The sequence below is a fragment of the Phyllobates terribilis genome, unplaced genomic scaffold (genome assembly GCF_046119375.1).
Source record: "Phyllobates terribilis strain yellow unplaced genomic scaffold, ASM4611937v1 Scaffold_10__3_contigs__length_209671492, whole genome shotgun sequence".
NCBI classification, from domain to species: domain Eukaryota; kingdom Metazoa; phylum Chordata; class Amphibia; order Anura; family Dendrobatidae; genus Phyllobates; species Phyllobates terribilis.
The window spans coordinates 35,665,597-35,689,113 of NW_027362770.1; the positions used below are offsets into that span (position 1 = coordinate 35,665,597).

Consider the following 23,517-nt stretch of genomic DNA (forward strand, 5'->3'; position numbering starts at 1 on the left):
CACGAATGCTGCTAGGTTGTATTTCACTGAAATAGTGCGGTGTATGCACTTGGGAGAGACCTGTCAATCAACTGTACAGGGGCAGGGAAAAGTCTGCTTGGAGCAAAGCTGGACTAGTCAGATCTCTTCTTACAGTCCCTGTGGGGCTTTTGAAACTATGTATCCTCTGAAAACTGCAGTATTTAAAAAAAAAGACATATCAGGCTATGATTCATGATGTCTGTGGTATGTGCAGCATATATGGGTTGTCTGATCAGAATATATTGATATATTTTTGTGCATCAAAGCCCCCTTTTGAGTGAGCCACAAAGAATGTTTTAAAAAAATAATAGGTCTAGAACAATGACAATTTGTTCCAAAATGTGCCAAAGCTTGATGCATTCAGACAAAACCAAGAGGAACTCATAAAAGTACATCTGCCACAGACGCAGGCCACGAACAAAAGTTGTGCTTTTATTTTTCGTCAAATGTTTCCTAATGAAAAAGTCCCTTCGATGTTTTCAAGTCTTCTAATATTTTGCAACCATAACAATATTAAATTTACCTACACATCACAATATAAATAGTTTTAATAAAAAAGTATTTTATTTAAACTATAATTTACATTGGATTGTATGGACAAGTTTATGAAGCTTAAAGGGGTTGTCCAGTTAAAACTGATAAGTCTGCAGTCACTCTGTGTGACTGCAGACTTATGAATCCCCCCCTGCATGCTATGTGCGCTGCAAGGATTTGCCGTTTTCAGACCTGGTAACGGAGGGTATGTATGAGTTATACATAACCACTGCCAGTGGGCGCAGCCTCGCTCTCCGTACACTTGTATGGAGCGAGGCTGCCCCTCTAATTGGCCACGCACATTGGCTGGCCATTTCATAAGACGGGGCGCGGGCTCGGCTCAATACAAGTGTATGGAGAGCGAGGCCGCGCCCACTGACCAAGGGTATGTACAACCAGCGAATCCCCGCAGCGAACAGCGCACAGACACTGAGGGGATTCATAAGTCTGCAGTCACACCGAGTGACTGCAAACTTATCGGTTTTGACCGGACAACCCCTTTAATATATGTTTAGATATCATATTCACTGGCTAAAATGAAAGGGAAATTATACATGTAAATAAAATGTAATTTTGATCATTATATTACTCTGTACTTTCAGATGCTTACATAAAATTAAGATGAGATATAGGTGTAGGTCATTGTTTTTAGCTTTGGAGTTTATAATTTCTGGATGATTATCTGACCTTCTACCTACTGTAATGGAATACATAGACCTAATGAACCATACCCTGAGGTTTAATAAATTTGCATTGAGAATGTTCCTTAACATTTCAGAGAATATGAGAGACAAGGTTAATTAGGATAGAAGATATTTCTTTTTTATACATTTAAAGAGTGAGATTGCAAACGGTTTTGGGTTTCATCTTTCAGATTTATCAGCTATATGTATGTACACGCATGTGTAGAAGATAAAAATAAAAAAAGGGGCGGCTACATCCAAAATGTGGCAAAAGTAAAAAAATAATACATTTTCTGCTGATGTGGTCCCTGACATGAGCTGAGGTTATGCTCCATAAATTCATTGCCTTGAGATTGTGATCCCTGAGATCAATCCAGTGAGAGTTTGATCAATGCCCCAAGATTGTGATGCCTGAGATTAGTGTTCTGAAATTGCGATTTCTGAGATCAGTGCTTTTAGATTGTGAATAATGAGATCAACGCTCTGAGATTGCAATCTCTGAGATCAGTGATGAGATTGTGGACCTGTGAAATCAATGCTGTGAGATTGTGATCCCTGAGATCAATGCTGTGAGATTGTGATCCCTGAGATCAATGCTGTGAGATTGTGATCCCTGAGATTAATGCTGTAAGATTGTGATCCCTGAGATTAATGCTGTAAAATTGTGTTCCCTGAGATTAATGCTGTGAGATTGTGATCCCTGAGATTAATGCTGTGAGATTGTGATCCATGAGATTAATGCTGTGAGATTGTGATCCCTGAGATTAATGCTGTGAGATTGTGATTCCTGAGATCAATGCTGTAAGATTTCGATCCCTGAGATTAGTGTTCTAAAATTGCGATCTTTGAGATCAGTGCTTTGAGATTGTAATTAGTGATGAGCGAGCATACTCGCAAGTACTCGGTACTCGTCCTAGCATCTCAGTATTCGAGATGCTCGGAGCTCAACGAGTACTTGCGAGATGCTCGGGCGGATGCTCGGGTCCCCTCCCTGCATGTTTGGCGCTCTTTAGAGCTCTAATCAGCATGCAGGGATTGCCTGCCACTCATTGTAATGCCGCAGCCATGATGGTTGTGGCATTACAGTGATTGGCTGGCAGCACAGCGTCATCAGGTTTATATCAGTCCCGGCGCCGCGGTGCTCGTCAGTCTACTCCACAATCAGGCAGTGTAGGGAGAGGTGCTGCTGAGGGAGAGATTTGGTTGTATAATAGGTAGTGTAGGGAGAAAACAAGTACATTACACATATCCATCTCAACAAACAGTCCTTCTGAGGGCTAATCCATCTGCAGAGATATCAGGCAGGCTGTGTACATAGGCAGGTATGCAGAGTATATAGCAGACTGCAGTGCATATAGCACAAGAGGCTCCATTCCAGTTCTGCCTTCTGCTGCTGTTAGATATTTCGAGACAAAGGCCCAGGGGCCAGGAATAGGTTTTTTTGGATCTTAATCCTCATTATTTGCTTAAAAAACAATCCAGAGAACACAGTGTTTCTGCGCCATTTGCTTGTTGGCACTGCAGAATACAGCCAGGTCCTTTCCATATTACAGCGCTAAAAATCCAGTTATTTAAAACTGTGGTTTATCCATCACACAGACCACATATAATTGTGCTGAAAATACTGCCATTTTTGGCCTCCATTCAATTTTTTTTTCAGTATGTCAGCAAAGTTTTTGACACCGGTTTGCTGTTCAAAATAGTTACCTTTAGGCCAAGTATTTAAAACTTTGGTTTGTCCGTCACACGGATCACATATATATTTAATGAAAATTCTGCCATTTCTGGCCTTCATTCTAATTTTTTTTCAGTGTGTCAGAAAAGTTTTTGGCATCGGTTTGCTGTTCAAAATAGTTACCTACAGGCCAGGTATTTAAAACTGGTTTCTCCATCACACGGATCACATTCATGTATAATTGCACTAAAAATACTGCCGTTTTTGGCCTCCATTCCAATTTTTTGTCAGTGTGTCAGCAAAGTTTTTGCCACCGATTTGCTGTTCAAAATAGTTACCTACAGGCCAGGTATTTAAAACTGTGGTGTCTCCATCACACGGATTACATATAACTTCTCTCCAAATTTAGCCATTTGTAGTGAGCGTGGAAGATATTGTCCTCCATTTAAAATGGGCAAGGCGTGTGGCAAGGGACTGGGAACTGGACGTGATGGTGATAGTGCATTCAGAGGCCGAGGCCGTGGGCAAGCTGAAATTGTGCCACAACAAACACCCACATTTTCTTGCCCGACGTTCCTGTCCCAAATTCCTAGGGGACCGCAGCAAACCACTATTGAACCCAGAGCAGTGTCAAAAGGTTGTTGATTGCATAGCGGATAATGCTTCCAGTCACTTAGCCACCACCACCAACACCTCCCTGTCTTCCACATGGCCAAGTCTCAGTAGCCGTGAGTCTGGACCACATATTCCTCACCCTGATCCTCCTTCCTCCCACCATGCAGAGTGCTCGGAGACATCTGATCCCACATTTGGACACTCTGAAGAGCTGTTCACTTTTCCATTTATAGATTCGGGCCTCTCGCCAGGTCCACTTGACGAGGGCAAGAGGAGATACCATGTAGCTATGCCCAAATATTTGAGAAGCCACGGTCCCAAGAAGGCGATGGTGGGAAAGTGTCAGAAGAGGTGGACGATGATGAGACACAATTGCCAGAAAGTCAGGAGGAGGACCAGGGTGCAGAAGTGGAAGACGAGGTGGTGGATGATATAGTAACTGACCCAACCTGGCAGGAGGACATGCAGAGCGAGGACAGCAGCACAAAGGGAGCGGAGGCAAAGCACCCCAACTGGCAGGAATAAACAGTGTGGTGGCCGCAGACAGAAGGCAGGCAACCGTTCCCCGTAACACCAACACGAAGGAAGTTGCCAGTGCAACTGTTAGGTCTTCCTGAGTCTGGTTGTTTTTTAAAGACTCTGCTGACAACCCCAAAAAGGCCATTTGCACCCCCTGCAAGGCCAGCATCATCAGGGGTGGCAAAACTAGCAGCCTGACCACCACCAGCATGATCGGGCACATAGCAGCTAAGCACCTGACTTTGTGGGCCGAATTCCAGGGTCCAGGAACAGTGTCTGCGGGAGGCACCATTGCTTCTTCCGCTGTTGTGCATGCAAGCCAATCCCCTGTCCATGGTGCATGCGTCCCTCGGTACTCAGTCCCCAGCCGCCAATATTTCTCCTGGTGTGCTGTCCCTGCATTACACAAGCGCGTGTCCCAAAACATTAGCCTTGCCTTCAACAACGCACATCCAGGTAAAGTTCACCTAACCACGGATACGTGGACAAGTGCTTGTGGGCAGGGACGGTACATCTCACTGATGGCACACTGGGTTAACATAGTGGAAGCCGGGACCCAGTCAGACCTTGGGATGGAACACGTCCTCCCGACGCCAAAGATTGCGGGCCCTAGGTCAATCAGGGTTGTCCCAACAGTCTACAGATGCTGCACCTCATCCTCCTCAGCCCCCTTCTCCTCTTCAGCCTCCATCTCCGAAATGACCACATCTGTCACAAGCTGGAAGCTCTGCAGCACTGCCTCGGCCAAGCGGCAACAGGCTGTGCTGAAGCTAACAAAGGCGACAAACCGCACATTGTTGAAGAGTTGTGGACAGCTCTGAAAGCGCTGGCAGATCTGTGACTCACACCGCTGAAACTACAGCCAGGCATGGTCGTGTGTGACAATGGCCAGAACCTGGTGGCGGCTCTGAGGCAAGGCGAGTTCACACACGTACCATGCCTGACCCATGTGCTTAACCTCGTGGTTTAGCGGTTTCTCAAATCCTACCCGGAGCTGCCAGATCTGCTTGTTAAAGTACGCTGCCTATGTGCCCATTTTAGAAAGTCAGCTAGAGCTTCCGCCGCCCTTGCCGTGTTTCAGCAGCGTTTGCAGTTCCGGTTCACAGACTGGTGTGTGATGTCCCCACGCATTGGAACTCTACACTGCAGATGTTGGGAAGGATTTGTGAGCAGAATAGGGCAGTTGTTGTCCACAAGCATCAACAAGGCCATCGGTATTCTGTTCAGACTCCACACATAAGACCTCAAGAGTGGACATGGATGTCAGACATATGTACCATCCTCCAAAACTTTGAGGACTCCACCAAGATGGTGAGCGGTGATGACGCCATAATTAGCATCACCATCCCGCTCCTCTGTCTTCTGAAATGCTCTCTGCTCACAATCAAAGAGGATGCATTGAAGGCGGAGCACGATGTGATGGAGCAAGGAATCATACAGGGTGATTACACACAGCCCAGCCTCATCTCATCCCAATGTGGATAGGGTGACAATGAGGAGGAGGAAGAACAGGAGCTAGTTTCATGCGCTATGGACGGTATCACCTGCACAGCTGTCTGTTCAGCGTGGATGACTAGAGGACAGAGAAAAGGAGCAGGAGGAGAGCATGGTCAGTCATCCTCTTGGTGAGAAAGGCTTGCCTTTTAGCAGTCTGACACGCATGGCTGAGTTTATGTTACACTGCCTTTCCCATGACCCTCGCGTTCTCAAAATTTTGGGCGACAGTCATTACTGGTTGGTGACACTCCTAGACCCACGCTACAAGGAGAACTTTTTATCTCTTATTCCTGAGGTGGACAGGTCTACAAAAATGGGGCTGTACCAGAAGGCCCTTGTTGCGGAACTATTAAAAAAAATCCCATCTAAAAACTCTGGCGGCAGAGGTCACAGTTCGTTTGACAACCAAGGAGTACAGGCAAGAGAGACACAACTTCAATCAAGCAGAGGCAGGGGAACACTGTCAAAGTTCTGGTAGAATTTTCTCAGCCACTCCCATCGCACAAGCCCTGAGGCGCGGAGTACTCTCACAAGGAGTGCTAAGTTTGGGAAGATGCTGAGGGACTACCTTGCTGACTGTACCAACGTCCTCCGTGATTCCTCTGTGCCTTATAATTATTGGGTATCAAAGCTGGATACGTGGAATGAACTGGCTCTCTATGCGTTGGATGTCCAGGCCTGCCCTGCCACCAGCGTTTTATCACAGCAGGTTTTTAGTGCCGCTGGTGGAATTATAACTGATAAGCGCATCCGCCTGTCATCTGAAAATGCTGACAGGCTGACTCTTATAAAAATGAACAAGAGCTGGATTGGGCCAGACTTCTCAACACCACCGAAAGATAGCAGCGTAACATAAACTCAAATCTAGTGTCTGTTTTTTGGGAGGTGTATTCCCATGCACCTCTTCACACCCACACATGGGTATATGCTTCCTAATTTTGGCTATTTGCTCTTGTCCTCCTCCTTCTCCTCATCCTCCACCATCATATCACCAGGGTGACCATGGTCCATGATGCAACACCCACATATTTTTTTTAAAGGTTGTTTATGATGCCAGTAAAAAAAAAAAGTTATACAGTATGTTCATGTATACCCCCCAGGGGTAAATGTTTGTCAGCCCATACACTTAGTGCATGGGCATTACAAGTATAGGAGACCCGCTCCTTTCTAATGGGAACATTTTTTTATGAGGCCTTCCTCCACGTCTCTTCAAGGGGCATTGGAGTGCCTCCAAATTTTTGGCAGCCCTTTCATTCACTGCATAGGCAAACACAATGGGAGACCCACTTATTAATAATGGGAACATTGTTTTCAGGAGGCCCTCAGACCTACACGTCTCTTCCAAGGGGCATTGGAGTGCCTCCAAATTTTTGGCACCCCTTGCGTTCACTGCATAGGCAAATACAATGGGAGACCCACTTCCTAGTACTGGAAACATTGTTTTCAGGAGGCCCTCTGACCTACACATCTCTACAAGGGGCATTGGAGTGCCTCCAAATTTTTGGCAACCCTTGCATTCACTTCATAGGCAAACACAATGGGAGACCCACTTCTTAATAATGGAAACATTGTTTTCAGGAGGCCCTCCTCTAAGTCTCTTCAAATGGGTATTGGGGTGCATCCAAATTTTCAAAGTGGTATTGGGGTGCGTCCAAATTTTGGGCAGCCCTGCCACTCACTGCATACACAATAACAATATAGGAGACCCACTCTTTAGTAATGGAAACAATAAAATATAGCCGGCAGATGGCTTTCTAAGATTAGTGAGGGCCGACTGCTGGCCCTTTAAGAATAGTAAAGGTCGCCTGATGGCCCCATAAAAGTAGGCTTTGTGACTATCAGAGTCCCTCCTTCATAAATGAAACACGATGTGTCTGATGATATGTCACACACCACATGGCCAGCTAAGGTTGCAAAATGTTAAAATGACATTTCCTGGTGAATGCATTTGTCACGGTTGAAAGCAATGCAAAAGTGCAAAAACGCATCAAAAACGCTACGTGTGAACATAGCCCAAGGTGTGGAGGAGCATTTTTGTTTTTGGTTATTTATTTTGCTTTATATACAAGTCATTACCCTGAAAAGGATGTTCCTTAACATATTTCCCAGGAAAATCCATTTTGGTTTCGTTTTTGTATGTTTTATTGTGAATCCGTAAAAGTGGCATAATACCTCTGACAACGTTGTTGACAGATGTGACCTTGGAGTCAGAAATGCTTCCAGGGGTCTTCCCGATGCTGTTCCCATGTCATTTTGTTACGGATCCGGGTGGTGGAACCTCTGTGCCGCGGTGCAAGGAGGGACCCAGAGGGGCGTAACTAAGTATCAACTCAGACCGACCCTGGTCGTACGGCGGCTAACGACTCCGTGACCAGGGAGGGACCGAGCAGAGGGACCCGGTGCTACTCTGGGGTCGACCTTGTAAGAGAGCAGGTGGCTCCCACGGGTCAGCGGACTGGGACTGACCGGTACAGCGGATGGACACAACAAGCAGGCAGAAGTCTCTGGATAGTTGACAGGTGGTCACGGCAAGTGACGGCAGGAGTCTCTAGGTTGACTGCAGGTAGTCACGGCAAGTGACGGCAGGAGTCTCCAGGTGGTGATGGCAAGTGACGGCGGGTAACAGGGAGGTCACAGGCAAGTGCTCCCAGGTGAGCGGGCTGGCAGGCACGGCAGGTAACAGGCAGGCAACAGGCAAGTGCTCCCAGGTGAGTGGGCTGGCAGACATGGCAGGTAACAGGCAGGCAACAGGCAAGGGCTCTCAGGTGAGCGGGCTGGCAGGCACGGCAGGTAACAGGCTGGCAACAGGCAAGTGCTCCCAGGAGAGCGGGCTAGCAGGCACGGCAGGTAGCAGGCAGGTAACTGGCGGGTACTTCCTGGTAAGCAGGCGGACTGGCCCATAGACAGACTGGCGGGTTGAACGGATGGCAAACTGTCGGGCTGGAGAGTAGTCAGACTGGCGGACTGGAACAGTAGTCAGGCTGTCAACTGGACCTGAGGGCTGAAGCAGAGGTAAGTATGCTGTGCATCAACTTTTGCTCGGGCACCTCCATATTGGAGGAGGTGCCTTATATATGGGAGGACCCTCGGCTATTGGCCGGGGACTCCTTAGGACGGCGCGCGCAGCCCCTTTAAGAGAGAGGGAGCGTGCGCGCCCTAAGCACAGTGCCCGGGAAGCTGAGCGCAGGAGGATGCCGCTCGGGGAGCGGGGAGGTGAGAGGGACGGCGTCTCTGCCTGGCAGGGGGCAGAGTCGCCGATGCTACATATTTGAGCACTGTTCCCATCGATTTGAGCAATTTTTAGGCACTCTGCAGACCGCTGGGTGAGCCGTCTGAAAAATGCTCGAGTTTCCAATAGACTTACATTGGGCTCATTGCTCGGGTCGAGCACTCAAGTATTCCAATGTGCTCGACCCTAGCATTGAGCACCCGAGCATTTTAGTGTTCGCCCATCACTAATTGTGATCCCTGTGATCAGTACTCTGAGATTGAGATCCCTTAAATCAGTGCTGAGATGATTGATCTGAGTGATCCTTGAGATTAATGCTGTGATATTTTGATCCCTTATATCAGCGTTCTGAAATTGTAATCCATGAGACCAGTGCTCTGAGATTGCAATCCATGAGATCAATGCTCTGAGATTGTGATCCCTGAGATTAGCGCTTTGAAATTGTGATCTCTGAGATCAATACTTTGAGAATATAATCCCTTACATCAATGCTCTGAGATTGTGATCCATGAGATCAAGAATGTGAGATTTCGGTCCTTGAGATCAGTGCTCTGAGATTGCGATCCCTGAGATCAGTGCTCTAAAATTGTGATTCCTGTGATCAATGCTCTGAGATTGAGATCCCTTAGATCAGTCTTCTTAGATTTTACTCTCTTAGTATCAGTACCACGCGACTGTGCTCTCTAGGATCAGTTTTCTGGGATTGAATGGTAATAGAGTGTATATTAGGACTAGGTTGAGCTGTAGACATTCACACTTATTTTTGTCACATCATTTACAAAAGTAAAATAAACCTGTTGAGTTAGAGAGGAGTGTTTTTGTATATTTTTTATTGCTATGGATTTATCAAATTAAATATATAAAAATTGTAGACAACTGCAGAACCACAAATTAATTTTAAAATCATGTTTTGTATAGAACAAGGCTGTTTCATTCTCAACAATGAATGTCCTTGCTGGAACATTTTGTGTGGAAAATACATTAGTGGGGCATGGCCTTTATGTCATCTCGGTAACCCTGTGATTCTTTACAAAGCTTTAGTTCATGTAGACATAATTATCACCTAAAAACTCAGCACCCATAGTGAAATTGTTATTGCTGTTACAAGCAACTGATGTACAGAAGAATTGTTTGGTATCATACATTTGAAGGTCATCATCACCATATTAGAGGACATCCTTGTATTAGCTCAGAACCCTTCATATCTGCCTGTCAAAATACAGTAATGTCTAAAATTTCCATTCACGTCTGTCCAAGTCTTATATATGTGTGAAAATGTCACCTTCTTTCTTCTAATTGATAAAGATTCCCATGTTTTTTCCTAAGGCTCTCCCTGCAGCAATATTTATTTTATTATTCATTATACATTTTTTTGCTTTTCTTTTTTTTCTTACCAACTTATGAATATGAATTGATGGTTCTAAAAATATATTGATTATGTTAACAGGCAAATCATAGTTTGAAGCAAAATTGTAACTCTTGATTAATAATTATTTCCTATACTTCTTTACATACACTTTTTTATTGTAAAAAAATGCTTTGATTTTCAAGTTTTTTATGAGGGTGGGCTATCCTTTTTTTTTATTTTAAATGCATTATTTTGCCCTAATAAAACACAATGTATGGAAAAATGACATACCCAAAGCATGCTGGATTTTCCTTATAATAAAAAAAGAAATAAACTGCCTGCAACAAGTGGACTGAAAATGTGAAAAAAATGGCACATAAATATTGTTTGACTAGATGGTTGCCCGATTCTAACGCATCGGGTATTCTAGAATATGCCCCATGCAGGATGTGACTCCCCCCCATATAATGCGCCGTGCAGGATGTCACATCCCCCGTCCGTTAAAATGCCCCATGCTGGATGTGACATCCCCCCCTCCATTATAATACCCCATGCAGGATGTCACATCCCCCCCATAGTGCCCCATGCAGGATGTCACATCCCCCCTCCCTTATAATGCCCCATGCAGGATGTCACATCCCCCCTATATAATACCCCATGCAGGATGTCACATCTCCCCCATAGTGCCCCATGGAGGATGTCTCATCCCCCTTCCCTTATAATTGCCCCTCCACGATGTCACGCTTCCCCACCCCACCTTTTAATGCCCTATGGCCCCATACAATAATAAAAAAAAAAAAAATCCAATACTCACCTCACTTGTCAGCTGCTCCTCTGGACTCCAGCGTAGCCCACATGTTCCCGCTGTGCGCTGTGACCGGTCAGGAGAGAGTGCGGTGTAAAGACGTCACTGCGCTCTCTGACCTGACACGTCACACAGCAGCAGCCGAAGACACAGGAGCTGCTGCGCAGGCACGGGGAGGGGTAAGTATGGTGCCGGGTTCCTGAGCGAGCAGGGGGGGGGGAGGGGAGGGGAGGGGAGAGGAGGAGTGGGGAGGGGTAAGTATGGCGCCGGGTGCCGGGGTCCTGAGCGAGCGGGGGGAGGGACAGGAGGCGAGGGGAGGAGATAGTAGAGGAGGGGAGGAGAGGGAAGGGGCGTCACTTTTACCATCCGGAGATAAGCGGCCGTAGCCGCTGATCTCCCGACAGTAGCCACATGGGGGTCAGCGGCGCCTCTGGTTGGGGGACGTATGCTGCGAGCAGCCGGCTTCATCTCCCGGCTGCATCTCCGCTCACCTCCGTGCGGCAGATCGGCCGCTAACGGCCGCCATCTTTTTGTGAAATGCCGCGTCGCTGATTGGCCGCGGCCGGACCAATCAGCGACGCGGGATATCCTGGACAGACAGACAGACTGAAAGACAGACAGACAGACGGGATAAGACAATTATATAGATAGATGTGTGTTTAATATTTGCCTTTAAGCTTACATCTTGCAGCAACATTTTTGAAAAAGTTAATCCACCATAAAAAAGTGAAAAATAAAGCTTTGTCTGAAATTGCTAAAATCTTAAAGTCTTAGCTCAGAATTAAAACAATATGCAATTGATGCAACATGACATATAATATGGTGAAAGTATGTTAAGAGCTCACCTAGTGAAGTGGGTTCTCTAAACCAGGTGAGCAGCTCAGACTGTAGGTGATGTTTCAGATTAACAATCTTTATGGATGATAAGAGGATCAGCGAGGGCCAGAATAGCAGTGTATGCAGAATGGTGGACAAACAAGCAGAGCTGGTAGCACCAGATGAAGCTGAGCCAGGTGTGAGGGTACTCATGGGAACAGAAACTGTATAGAAAACGGTTATCTTCCAGCAGTGTGTGCAGTTAATCACAGCAATGACAGTGAAATAAATGCAATCTGGTATGTTCTATGAGGCCACGGTTCATAGCAGAGATGCATGTAAACTGCGACTTGTAGCAAATGCTACCCACAGTTAAAGGGGCTGTGCCACAATAAAGGATACATTTAATTAAACAAAAAATGTGGAAATAAATCATTTTGCAATTTTCAGTTATTAAAAATTATGCTCCTTTCAAAAAATAACAACTTTTCATCTTCTGAAATGGGCCCCCGGCGTTATTCCGTCTGCGAGCTTTATCCGTCCATCCCGGTGGCTGTTCAGCTGGCCGAGCATGCTCAGTTCCTGTCATCATAAAAAATAGTTCCCCCACCTCCCCACTCCCAGTATGCACAATGTATGTGAGACCCCCCCTGTGCTCACAGAAAGCTGGGAAGCTTGTGCTGTGATAGGAAACACACTTCCCACACTCACAAAGCTCTGAAATCTGGGTGAGATTGTTCTGCTTTACCTGTACATGCTGTCAGAGCTGTGTTAGCGCGATTGCAGACTGGCGCTCCCTGCGCTCACACAGGATTGACAGCGCATGCGGGGAGCGTCTCACATTGTGCACACTGGGGGTTGGGAGGTGGAGGAACTCTTTTTTTATGATGATAGGAACTACGCATGCGTGGCCAGCTAATCGACCACTGGGATAGATGGATAAAACTCGCTTATGGAATAATGCTAGGGGGCCCATTTCAGAAGATGAAAAGTTGTTTTGTTTTTTTGAATGAAGCATAAACATGAAAATTTATTTACACATTTTTGGCTAAATTCTAATGTATCCTTTATTCTGGCACAACCACTTTAGGAAGAGAAGCCGAGAGATGCATTACCTTATTTGCAGAGGCCAGCACCAAGAACAGTTGCAAGTAGTTGGTAATTTGCTTGCTGATTGGTATAAACTGTTTGGACAACACCTAGTAAGCTGGACTGAGCTTTAAAATGCTGCTGTTTGAGCTATGGAACTTGGGAATAACAGAAGAAAGGATAGACACCTGACCGGAGCTGAGCTACGTGAAGATCAAGAAAACTCCTGGCAAGTTTGAGGCAACTGAGGACAATGCTACTTAATACCCAAGTACCATGCTTAAGCTGATGAAGTAAGCATAATTTGCCAGGTTACCTGAAAACCTAAGGGTGGACTACTACAAAGGAAGGCGGCCTTAAGAGAAGTGATCAGGGCATGACATTGCAGCCGGGACAGGTGAGGAACATGGTAATTTTTCTGTTTGACGAGCTTCTGCTACAAGTGACTTCCTTTGGCATGTGTGAATCAAATGGCACCACTTCCTGTAACGGTGATCTCTGTGTGTAGAGCTCACCTGGTCACTGAGGACTATGGCATAGAAGGCCGAACTTTCTGGACATCACGTGGAACAGCAATGACCAGGACCTAGGGCAATCAGTATTGCAGGCAGGCAAGTGATACAGGACACAGCAGAAAACACACAACCAGTGGTGTAGACAAAAACAGTCTGAACAAGTATAGCCAACAACAGATGGATAGCCTCTGGCAGCAGAAATGAAGAGGATGACTTGTTTAAAGAGAAGATGGACTTGGATGCTGCAGCATTTGAAGCATAAAGAAGTCTAGAGAGGAGTTTGTTATCCTTACAGCAGACAAACAGTTAGTCAGCAGGTCTGTGGCAGAAAGTAGATGCAGACTGTTGAAATCATAGGGGTTTGCAGAGAAGATAGCCAGCTGTAAAACCTGATGAGGCAACAAAAACGGAACATTCGCTTGCCCAATACTTAAACACACATACATGTCTTAGTCGGCCTTAAAAGGCCTTGAGAGATGATGTCATTGAAGGTCAGTGATCAACTTGTGAAACCAGATGGGGAGCAAAAAAATGACATTGATAACAGAAGGAAGCATAGCCCAGCCCTGCCCTATTGTGGTCACAGACAATTAAAGACAAAGAAAGACAAAAAAAGTTATGGAAAATTCCCCATAGTCTTGACATAACTAGGGAAGACATTGGAAATTAATGAAGGGCTCGCTAGAGTATGATGCACCAAATTTAATAAGAGGTGCACATCACTTAATGAATTTGATTCATCTTCTCAGTGGCGTGCATCTCTGTATGCCTTTCCATTAATCTTACTCAAGTCAGGGACTTGAATAGCATTTCTGTCCCTGACCACTTTTGCAGTCTTTGAAGGCTGGACATAGGCACATCCCTTCCCACCCTGACACCCTCCTCCTCAGCCCATTTTGGCAGAGCTGCTTCTAACTTCACATTGTGCACAAAAACTGCGCCTTTTCAAAGCATTATATGTCACTTTTCTGGCATAAAAGCTTTGATGAATCACCCACCATTATGTTTATAAGTCATTATGGAATACGTATAAATTATATATGAGAAAAAAATGATAGTAATAGGTAAAGAACCAGGGATTCTTTTAAACTGGTAAACGTTCTTTATCTATGTGTGGATTGCGGGGATGAAGTATATGGTCTATAAAAAAATATATGGAGCAGGTTTATTTATGTTTGGCGACTTTAAAAAAAAAAAAAAAAATTAGCTGCAATAATTGTTTCATTTTGTTTTTCACTAACTTTGAGTTTTTTGCTAAAGAAATTGTTTTAGTTTTCAGCACTTTTTAAGAAAACATGGAAATGACTGTGATTTCTACAATCTTTTATCCTGTGATGTGAATATAGAAAAAAGTGATTTTGACATATTTTATTCATACTAAATAGTATTTTGTTTAAATTTTCACACTAAGTAGCCTAAATTATGTCCAGAGCTCATCAGGTCTATTATGCTGCGGTTAATGGTTAATCGCTTGTTATAAACTGCCTCTGTCTTCTCAGAACCCCACCTGCTCCTGACAGATTGCAGAAACAGGAATTTTTGATTCCTCATTAGGAGGATTTAAGGGTATGTGCCCACGATGCAGAAATGAAGCAGAAAATTTCTGCAGCGTTTCTGCATGGTCATGGCAGTCAAAAACGCTTGCGGATTTTACACGCGTTTTTGACGCTTTTTGACTTGCGTTTTTCATGTGCATTGGAACCTCAAATCCGCATGCAGAAACGCACAAATAATGGACATGCTGCGGATTATTCCGCAAGGAAAATCTGCTGCGGAAAATTCCGCGGCATGGGCACAGAACATGCAGATTTTCATTGGGGATCATGGCGCACGGATTACCAAGCGTTTTGCAAGAGTTTACGCTGCGGAAAGTCCGCATCAAAAACGCTTGAAAAATGCATAGTGGGCACACAGCCTTAGAGTCACCAATGCTGAATTGGGACCATCACCGCCATCAAAAGATGGTGGGCAGTTGTTTAGGGAAATTTACTTTAATAAAGACTTAATAAAACTAAGGGGACTGGTCAAAGTTGTGCCAAATTTATCACAGCGATACACACTGGGTGATACAATTTTGTGCATCTTGATAGACAACCTAGACTCATTTGGTTGGCTTTTATTAGATCAATATTATGGTTAAAATTTGTGGCTCAAGTCATTTATTAACCTGGTTTATATAATAACCTCACTCTCCTTTTCTTAAAATACTTTTAAAAGGAGTTTAAAAAAACAGAAAAAATCTTCTGTATGACATTTACTCCAGTTTTTCAACTCAGTTCCCAACACGATTCCGGCACAATTTCAGTGGTAAATTTGGCCCATTATTTTATCTTAGCAAAAAATATGTCCTTGTTCAGAGCAAATAAAGGTGGCGAAAGCAACCAAAGTACATTTTTGTAATCTTTCATCACAAATACTGATCGCGTGTCCCTGTATCTTTTCTGGTAGATTAAAATAATTTTTGTAATTTTCTGTGAGAAAGCTTTGGCTGTTATTATACTGTAATGGGGACTTTGGGTTTCGCTACTTTTGAGTGGTGCAGGAGCAGTATGTCGCCACTTCAGGAGGGAGGTCTGGAACGTGGCAAAAAACTCAAATACCTAAATAGGTCCCAAATAAACAAACACATTTTCTCTATGGTGGCCCCCCTTTTTTGTATAAGATCTATCAGGGAGGGTGAGCCAACATCAAGCGAGGCGTCATATAGACTCTTAGGGTGCCAACTTCTGCAGTTAGGCAGAGATACTATTAGGCATCAAATAAGGTCAGCATCACTTTTATTTGCGAATATGTTTACTCTGTCTATATATGTGATATTAGATGTTACCACTATCAAATAATGTCCCTGCAGTTCAATAACTGATTCATGAGATATTTGGAGAATTGGCTGTCATTATAATACAATTAATTAGTTTCCTCTGACACAACAATCTTTGTATCTACATTGCTAGAGTTTTTTAGATCACATATACCATTTTTTCACTGTGTTTTTTTCTTCTTGTAGGGATTATTAGGGTCAGTGAGGGTAAGCCAACACTGAACGGGGGCCCCATGTTGTTCTTTAGGGTGTCAACGTCAGCGGCAAGGTAGGGTAGGCACAGGGAAAATACTAGGGCCAGTATCCTTACTGCTCATGTATGTTACCCATCCTTGCTATATTTACCAAAAAAACCCCCTTTTAAATATTTTCTAATTAAAGCTGTTGTATATACAGTTGTGCTCAAAAGTTTGCATACCCCGGCAGAATTTTTCCTTTCTTGACCTTGTTTCAGAGAATATGTTAATGATAACAAAACAATTTTTCTCCACTCATGGGTATTGGTTGGGTGAAGCCATTTATTGTCAAACTACTGTGTTTTCTCTTTTTAAATCTTAATGACAACCAAAAACATCCAAATGACCCTAATCAAATGTTAATATACCCCAGTTCTTAATACCGTGTATTGCCCCCTCTAACATCAATGACAGCTTGAAGTCTTTTGTGGTAGTTGTGGGTGAAGTTTTTTAATTTCTCTGGTGATAAAGCTGCCCATTCTTCTTGGCAAAAAGCCTCCAGTTCCTGTAAATTCCTGGGCTGTCTAGCATGAACTGCGTGCTTGAGATCTCCCCAGAGTGGCTCAATGATATTGAGGTCAGGAGACTGAGATGGCCACTCCACAACCTTCAATTTGTTCTGCTATAGCCAATGACAGGTCAACTTGGCTTTGTGTTTTGGATCGTTGTCATATTGGAACGTCCCATGCGCAGCTTCCGGGCTGATGAGTGCAAATTTGCCTCCAGTATTTGCTGGTAACGTATTGCGTTCATCTTTCCTTCAACTTTTACCAAGTTTCCTGTGCCTTTGTAGCTCACACATCCATAAAACATTAGTGATCCACCTCCGTGCTTTACTGTAGGAATGGTGTTGCTTTCATCATAGGCCTTGTTGACCTCTCTCCAAATGTAACTTTTATGGTTGTGGCCAAAAAGTTCAATTTTGGTCTAATCACTCCAAATTACCTTGTTCCAGAAGTTTTGAGGCTTGTCTCTGTGCTGTTTGGCATATTGTAGGTGAGATACTTTGTGGCATTTGTGCAGTAATGTCTTTCTTCTGGCGACTCGACCATGCAGCCCATTTTTCTTCAAGTGCCTCCTTATTGTGCATCTTGAAACAGCCACACGGCTATTTTTCAGAGAGTCCTGAATTTCAGCTGCTGTTATTTGTATGTTTTTCTTTGCATCCCGAACAATTTTCATGGCAGTTGTGGCCGAAATTCTTGTTGGTCTACCTGACCGTGGTTTGGTTTTAACAGAGCCCCTGATTTTCCATTTGTTAATCACAATTTGAACGCTGCTGACTGGCATTATCAATTCCTTGGATATTTTTTTGTATCCCTTTCCTGTGTTATACAGTTCAACTACCTTTTCCCGTAAATCCATTGACAATTCTTTTGCTTTCCCCATGACTCACAATCCAGAAACGTCAGTGGCTGGATGAAAGGTGCAAGAGTCTGTCTGGATCCCAGAAACTCACTCAGCTTTTATGTACACACACTGATTATGAGCAAACCGGCCACAGGTGAGGATGTTACCTTTAGTAGCCATTCAAACCCATTTGTGTCAAATTCTGTGCATATTGTCAGGCCAAAATCACCAGGGCATGTGAACTTTTGATCAGGGTCGTTGGGATGATTTTCGTTGACATTAAGATTTAAAAAGAGAAAACACAGTAGTTTGATGATGAATGGCTTAACCCAATCAATACCCATGAGTGGAGGAATTTTTTTTTTGTTATCATTCATATTCTCTGAAACAAGGCCAAGAAAGGAAAAATTCTGCCGGGGTATGTAAACTTTTGAGCACAACTGTAGTAGGTGGGTCTTTTTTAGTGTGTTTGTTAGGTCTGGATGTGGCTTGTGACCCTCTTTCAGATCTGAATGTGGCTTTCCCGGTAAAAAGGTTGCTCTAAAAACTCATGCAGATTTCCATGGATCTCGGTCCGATCCTGGATCACAATGCATGAACTGGCAACAGGTCTCTTGACCGGAGCACGACAGCTTCATATATTACTGTGAGGCTATCAGGCGCTGGTCGGGAGAGCTGCAGCCAGTCCATGCATTGTGATCCAAGATCAGACCGATATCCATAGAAATATGCATAAGCCCTAACTCTTCTGGAAAAATAAAAGTTAAATTGAGAATGGTTTCTATGGCCAAGGTAGAAATGTTGTCTTACACATTTTTGATAAACCTTCAGAGATAATTAATTAGTTAAAATCTGCTTCCACAGTGTAAAATGTATGTCTGATTTGCCCCCCTTTTTGGTTTGTATTCATTTTATATGTGTGTTGTACGGACTGATCAAGTTTTCCTTTGAATACAGATGCGTATACAAGAGCAGAAGTGGTATACACCTGGACACGAGAACCAGCACTGTCTGTCGTAGTTGCTGAGGATGGCTCCAGGTTAAATCAATATGATCTGCTAGGTCAAACGGTGGCGTCTGGAATCGTTCAATCTAGCACAGGTTTGTGAATATTTGTGCCTTGCCTTCACATATTGTGCGCTTTACATCCTATTGACTTCTCTTGTCTCAAGCAATAGAATCTCACTCCGCCAGCAGACGAGTTGCTACGGCAACAAGAGAAAATCTAATGATCAATTATTGTCCAATACTATCATTTTCAGGCTTAGTTAATCCTGGTAATGATGCCCTTTTCAACATCTGAAACAAAATGAAAAGGGCAGATTATAAATAGTAAGAGAAGTAGATTTTGGGGTTGTTTAGATTGCTAGAAATAATTGTCATTTATGCTAAATTGCTATTGTTTTGAGAAATGTACATGTTCCATTTTTGGCATCGCAATATTCATTGGGAAGTTAAATTAGCATGTGACTGCTACTCATCATTATAATAAGAAAAGTGTATTTCAAGGAGACACAATTTAATGTACCGTGTAAACCAAAACAAACAGGGAGCCTAGTTTATAACAATGTGGCACCGTCGTATGACCTTGAATATGTCACCTTGCCTTCCTTCCCGTGTCTTAGGCATGAAAAATTGCTTCTATGCAACAAGAAAAATGTAAAGTGATTTAAAAAAAATAAGGATACAGACAAAATGTAAATATATACACACAAAAATTATAATGGGATCGGCTGATATTAGAGAGAGGTATTATATATAAACATTTAGTATGAAAAGAATGTGTCCATTATATCATTATGAGATTATTTCTTAATAAATTTGTCATGCTTTTGGATTCGAACTCTTAATCCTGTGTTCTGTGGTCGGCGTCTCTCTCTCCTGAGTCACAACAGATACACCTTTTCCTTGGGTGTTTTAGTTCTGTTATCTTTGTATCTGTCATTTTTGGGTAACAGGTGTTTTTCATTTACTCTGTTTGTCTGTCTTATCAGCTTTCGGGTGCAGCTTTAAATACCTTCCCCTACTGGTGTTTCCTGCTGGTGATAGAGTTTGTTTGATTCATTCACTTAGTTGTAGGAAACTGCTAACTAGGCATCACGTGACCCCGGCTCTGACATCCGCTGATGTCATAACAAGTTCAGGCTGCAGCCAGGCATGACACAGTGACGCGCACCCCCCTGATTGATGGGCTGAGGGCGAGGTTTCACCGCACGTCACAGCCCAGCATCCACCATGCGCTTTCCTTCTGCTCTGCATTCGCTGGGAAAGCGCGCGCTGGATGCTTGGCTGTGACTTGCGGTGAAACCCCGCCCACAGCCCATTAATCATGGGGTGTGCATGTCACTGGATCACACCTGGCTGCAGCCGGGGGTCACATGATGCCTATTTAATGGTCAGCGATAGCGCCGCTCACAGGCAAAAATGACAACATAAGATAATTACAAAAATACTTCTTTTGACTCTTTAAATCGATGGGGGCATTATGTATAGTAGTGCACAACCTCTTTAAGTACACCCAATGGATCAATAGCTTGTAGAACAAACTGCACCAGCAATAGCTTAAAATAATTGTTTTCTGTATGACTTCATAAGTCTCTCACAGCATTCCAGAGTAATTTTGCCTACTCTTCTTTACAATGTTGCCTAAAGAGCAACCATTAATTATTAATGTTTTTTTCATAAATCAATAGTACACGTGAAAATAAGAAAGTTTGTAATATATCTTAGCAGAGAAATCAGCTTTTTTCTCCTCCTGCATTGATCCTTCTTTTTCAAAATTCTGAATTCACATGTAAAATCTGTCTTAAAGGGGTACTCCCATCTCCAAGATCCTATCCCAAAATGTAGTAGGAGTAATAATAATAATATTAGCAAATACCTCCAACTAGAAATGTAATATAGTATTTTTGATTCGCTATCTCTCTTACCTCATGTGCAGGCAATACAGGACCTTAGGTATCCATGGTTACGACCACTAGCAGCTAGCTAACTAACTGTGACTTTATTAGTGGACGTAACCATGGATACCTAAGGTCCCGCGTTGCCTGTACATGAGAAAAGAGACATAGCGAATCAAAAATACTATACTATATTTCTAAGTGGAGGTATTTGCTAATAGTATTATTATTACACCTACTACATATTGGGATAGGATCTTGGAGATGGGAGTACCCCTTTAAGTGAATGCAGATTTCCCATTATTGAGATAAGAGGGTTCTCATAAAGTTCTGTGGAGAACTGTAACTGTTGTTTCAGGAGAACTTGCCTCTAACTCATTCTCCCATCTCTCCTATCCATAGACTTTTAAAATCACCAGCTGTTATCTTCCATTTCAGTAATGGAAAAATCTGTCTTCACCAAAGACAGATTTTTCCCATGAATTCAGAGTGAACAATCAGTGGACAGAAGGACGTACTTCTGTACCAGCATGATGACTACCATATTACATTGAAACTCTAGGACACAGATGGTGGTCACCATGAATAGTCTTCTAGAAACATTTCAAATGAACATAAAACACAGTTTTAAATGTAGTTAAAGTCTTATACAAGGTCATTGATCTTGACAGAAATTACAAGATATGAAATAATATTTCCAACATTTATGAGAATTATAACATTTTTCTGAGCTACTTTGATGCATAAAGCAACATTGGAAGGGACACCACCCCAAAAATAATTTTGGTGTTCATAATAGCAGTACTATTAGGTCTACTATCTACTGTATCAATATAATCTATATGACTTTGCAGCTTCATTTGGCTGAAATTCAGCAAGGCTTGCCTAATATTAGACTAGAGATTTTAATGTTATGACTAGAGATGAATTAATGGATCTACAGAATTTGACTTTGAGTCAAATTTCTGAAATTTGCAGGTCTCTGCACATTCAAACAGTCTCCAATTCGATTTGGGAGGATAGATAAAAAATAAATAAATGCCTGCCATGATTTCAAACACTGCTGAAGACTCATACAATGGGGTAATGATGACCTCTGGCCATACAGGTTGAATAGAAGATGGACGCTGGCAAAGGAGCACCATTTTATGCTTGCGCAACATAGGGATAGAAGGTTAGAGTGCACATCTCATTCCACATAGGGATAGAAAAATACCTAATCTTATTAAGGTGTACTACTTTAGTGCTGAAGAACATTGAAAATAGGAGTGCAAGTTTAAGTCTGTGAATAATGATCCAAATATTGAAGTGATATAAAGGGAATCTGTGTACCTGTAAGTTAATTGACTTTAAGAGCAGCAATTTTTCTTATTCGAACACTGAAATTAAGGAGGGCAGTATTAAACCCCTCAGCACTGATTTTGATACTCAAACAAAATCCTGAATCCCAGGCTTATATGTTATTGAAATTGTGCTTCCTAAATTTTAAGACAGGCTCAAAACAGGTTCAGTAAACTCTTAGAAAACCTCAGAATGTTGTACATGTCTTTTCTTGGCAATTAGAGTATTTTCAGTATCCTAATTCATGGTATATTTATTCTATGTAAACCTAATCTTTTGGTAAAATTCGGCAGAGTGGCAAATATGAGTTTCAAACAATCCACTTATCTCTAGTATGACTGATCAGTATGTAAAACACCATATCAAAAAATAAAAAATTGAACAAATTAAATTGATCTCAACTATTTTTTTTACTTTAACTATCCATCCTTATAATTATCTGGTAAATAATTTTGTACAGTATTACATAAGTATAGATGTAGTTATTTAGATGTAAATGGTAAAGTGTATACAATAACAATGCAGATTTTGCTCAAACACATTTTATTATCTGAATCCATTTTATAAAAAAGAAACATGCATAACAACAGAACTGCTCATTGACATGTACTTTGCACCAGATGGGTCACTTTCTATTGCATGGACACAAGCTAATGAGCAAATGTGTTCACAGCTGTGACCTCTATGCTTCCAGTTCTCAGTGCTCAGTGGATTCATTTGGGGAGGTGTTCAGTTACCATCTTGTAAGCTAAGGGCATGTGCCCACAATGCAGATTTGAAGCAGAAATTTCCTGAGCATTTCTGCATCTTCTTGGCAGAAAAAACGCATGCGGAATTTACATGCTATTTTTAGCGTTTTTTTCAACGTTTTTAAATGTGTTTATGCATGTGTTTTTTTTCAAGCATTTTTCCAAGCGATTTTGAGCATCACTTGGAAAACGGCTTGACAAGTTGGTCACACAATATAAATCCATGCAACTGGCATGGATTTATATTGTGTGACCAACTTAGAGGAAGTTTCTACCATCAAATGCTGCATCTAAAGTAAAAAAATAATTAAAAAGTAAAAATAAATAAAAAACCTTATACTCACCTCTCCGGCGGACCCCTGGTCTCCTCCCGGCAGCATTCTCTCTCCTCGGCGTCCCGCGGTGTCCTGGCAGGACCTGCGGTGACGTCATTTAGTCAGCTGATGGTCACACGACCATCACCTGACCGCTGACATCGGTCGTGTGACCATTAGCTGACTAAATGACGTCACCACAGGTCCTGCCAGTACACGGGACGCTGAGGAGAGAGGACGCCGCTGGGAGGAGACCCAGGGCCACCAGAGAGGTGCGTAATAGTGTTGAGCGAGTATGTTCTATTAACCCTTTCGCCGAGTGTACTCGGGCGAGCACTGAGTATTTATAGCGTGCTCGGTGTTATGTTTGAATCGCTCCCGTGTGCATGATTTGCGTCTTTTTGACAGCTTTGATACATGTGAGGAATGTCTGCTTCTTACAGATTCCTCACATGTATTAAAG

The 23,517-nt window shown here is 43.0% G+C and overlaps 1 protein-coding gene across 6 annotated transcripts in view; it reads left to right on the top strand.

The window, feature by feature from the left end:
- GABRA1 (gamma-aminobutyric acid type A receptor subunit alpha1) overlaps nucleotides 1-23,517 on the top strand; it is a 301,016-nt gene that overhangs the window by 167,189 nt on the left and 110,310 nt on the right. For all 6 annotated transcript variants that reach the window (XM_073649525.1, XM_073649526.1, XM_073649528.1 and 3 more), the window contains one exon: nucleotides 18,708-18,851. In XM_073649525.1, the coding sequence (XP_073505626.1) occupies nucleotides 18,708-18,851 (144 nt within the window). The remainder of the gene's footprint in view (nucleotides 1-18,707; nucleotides 18,852-23,517) is intronic.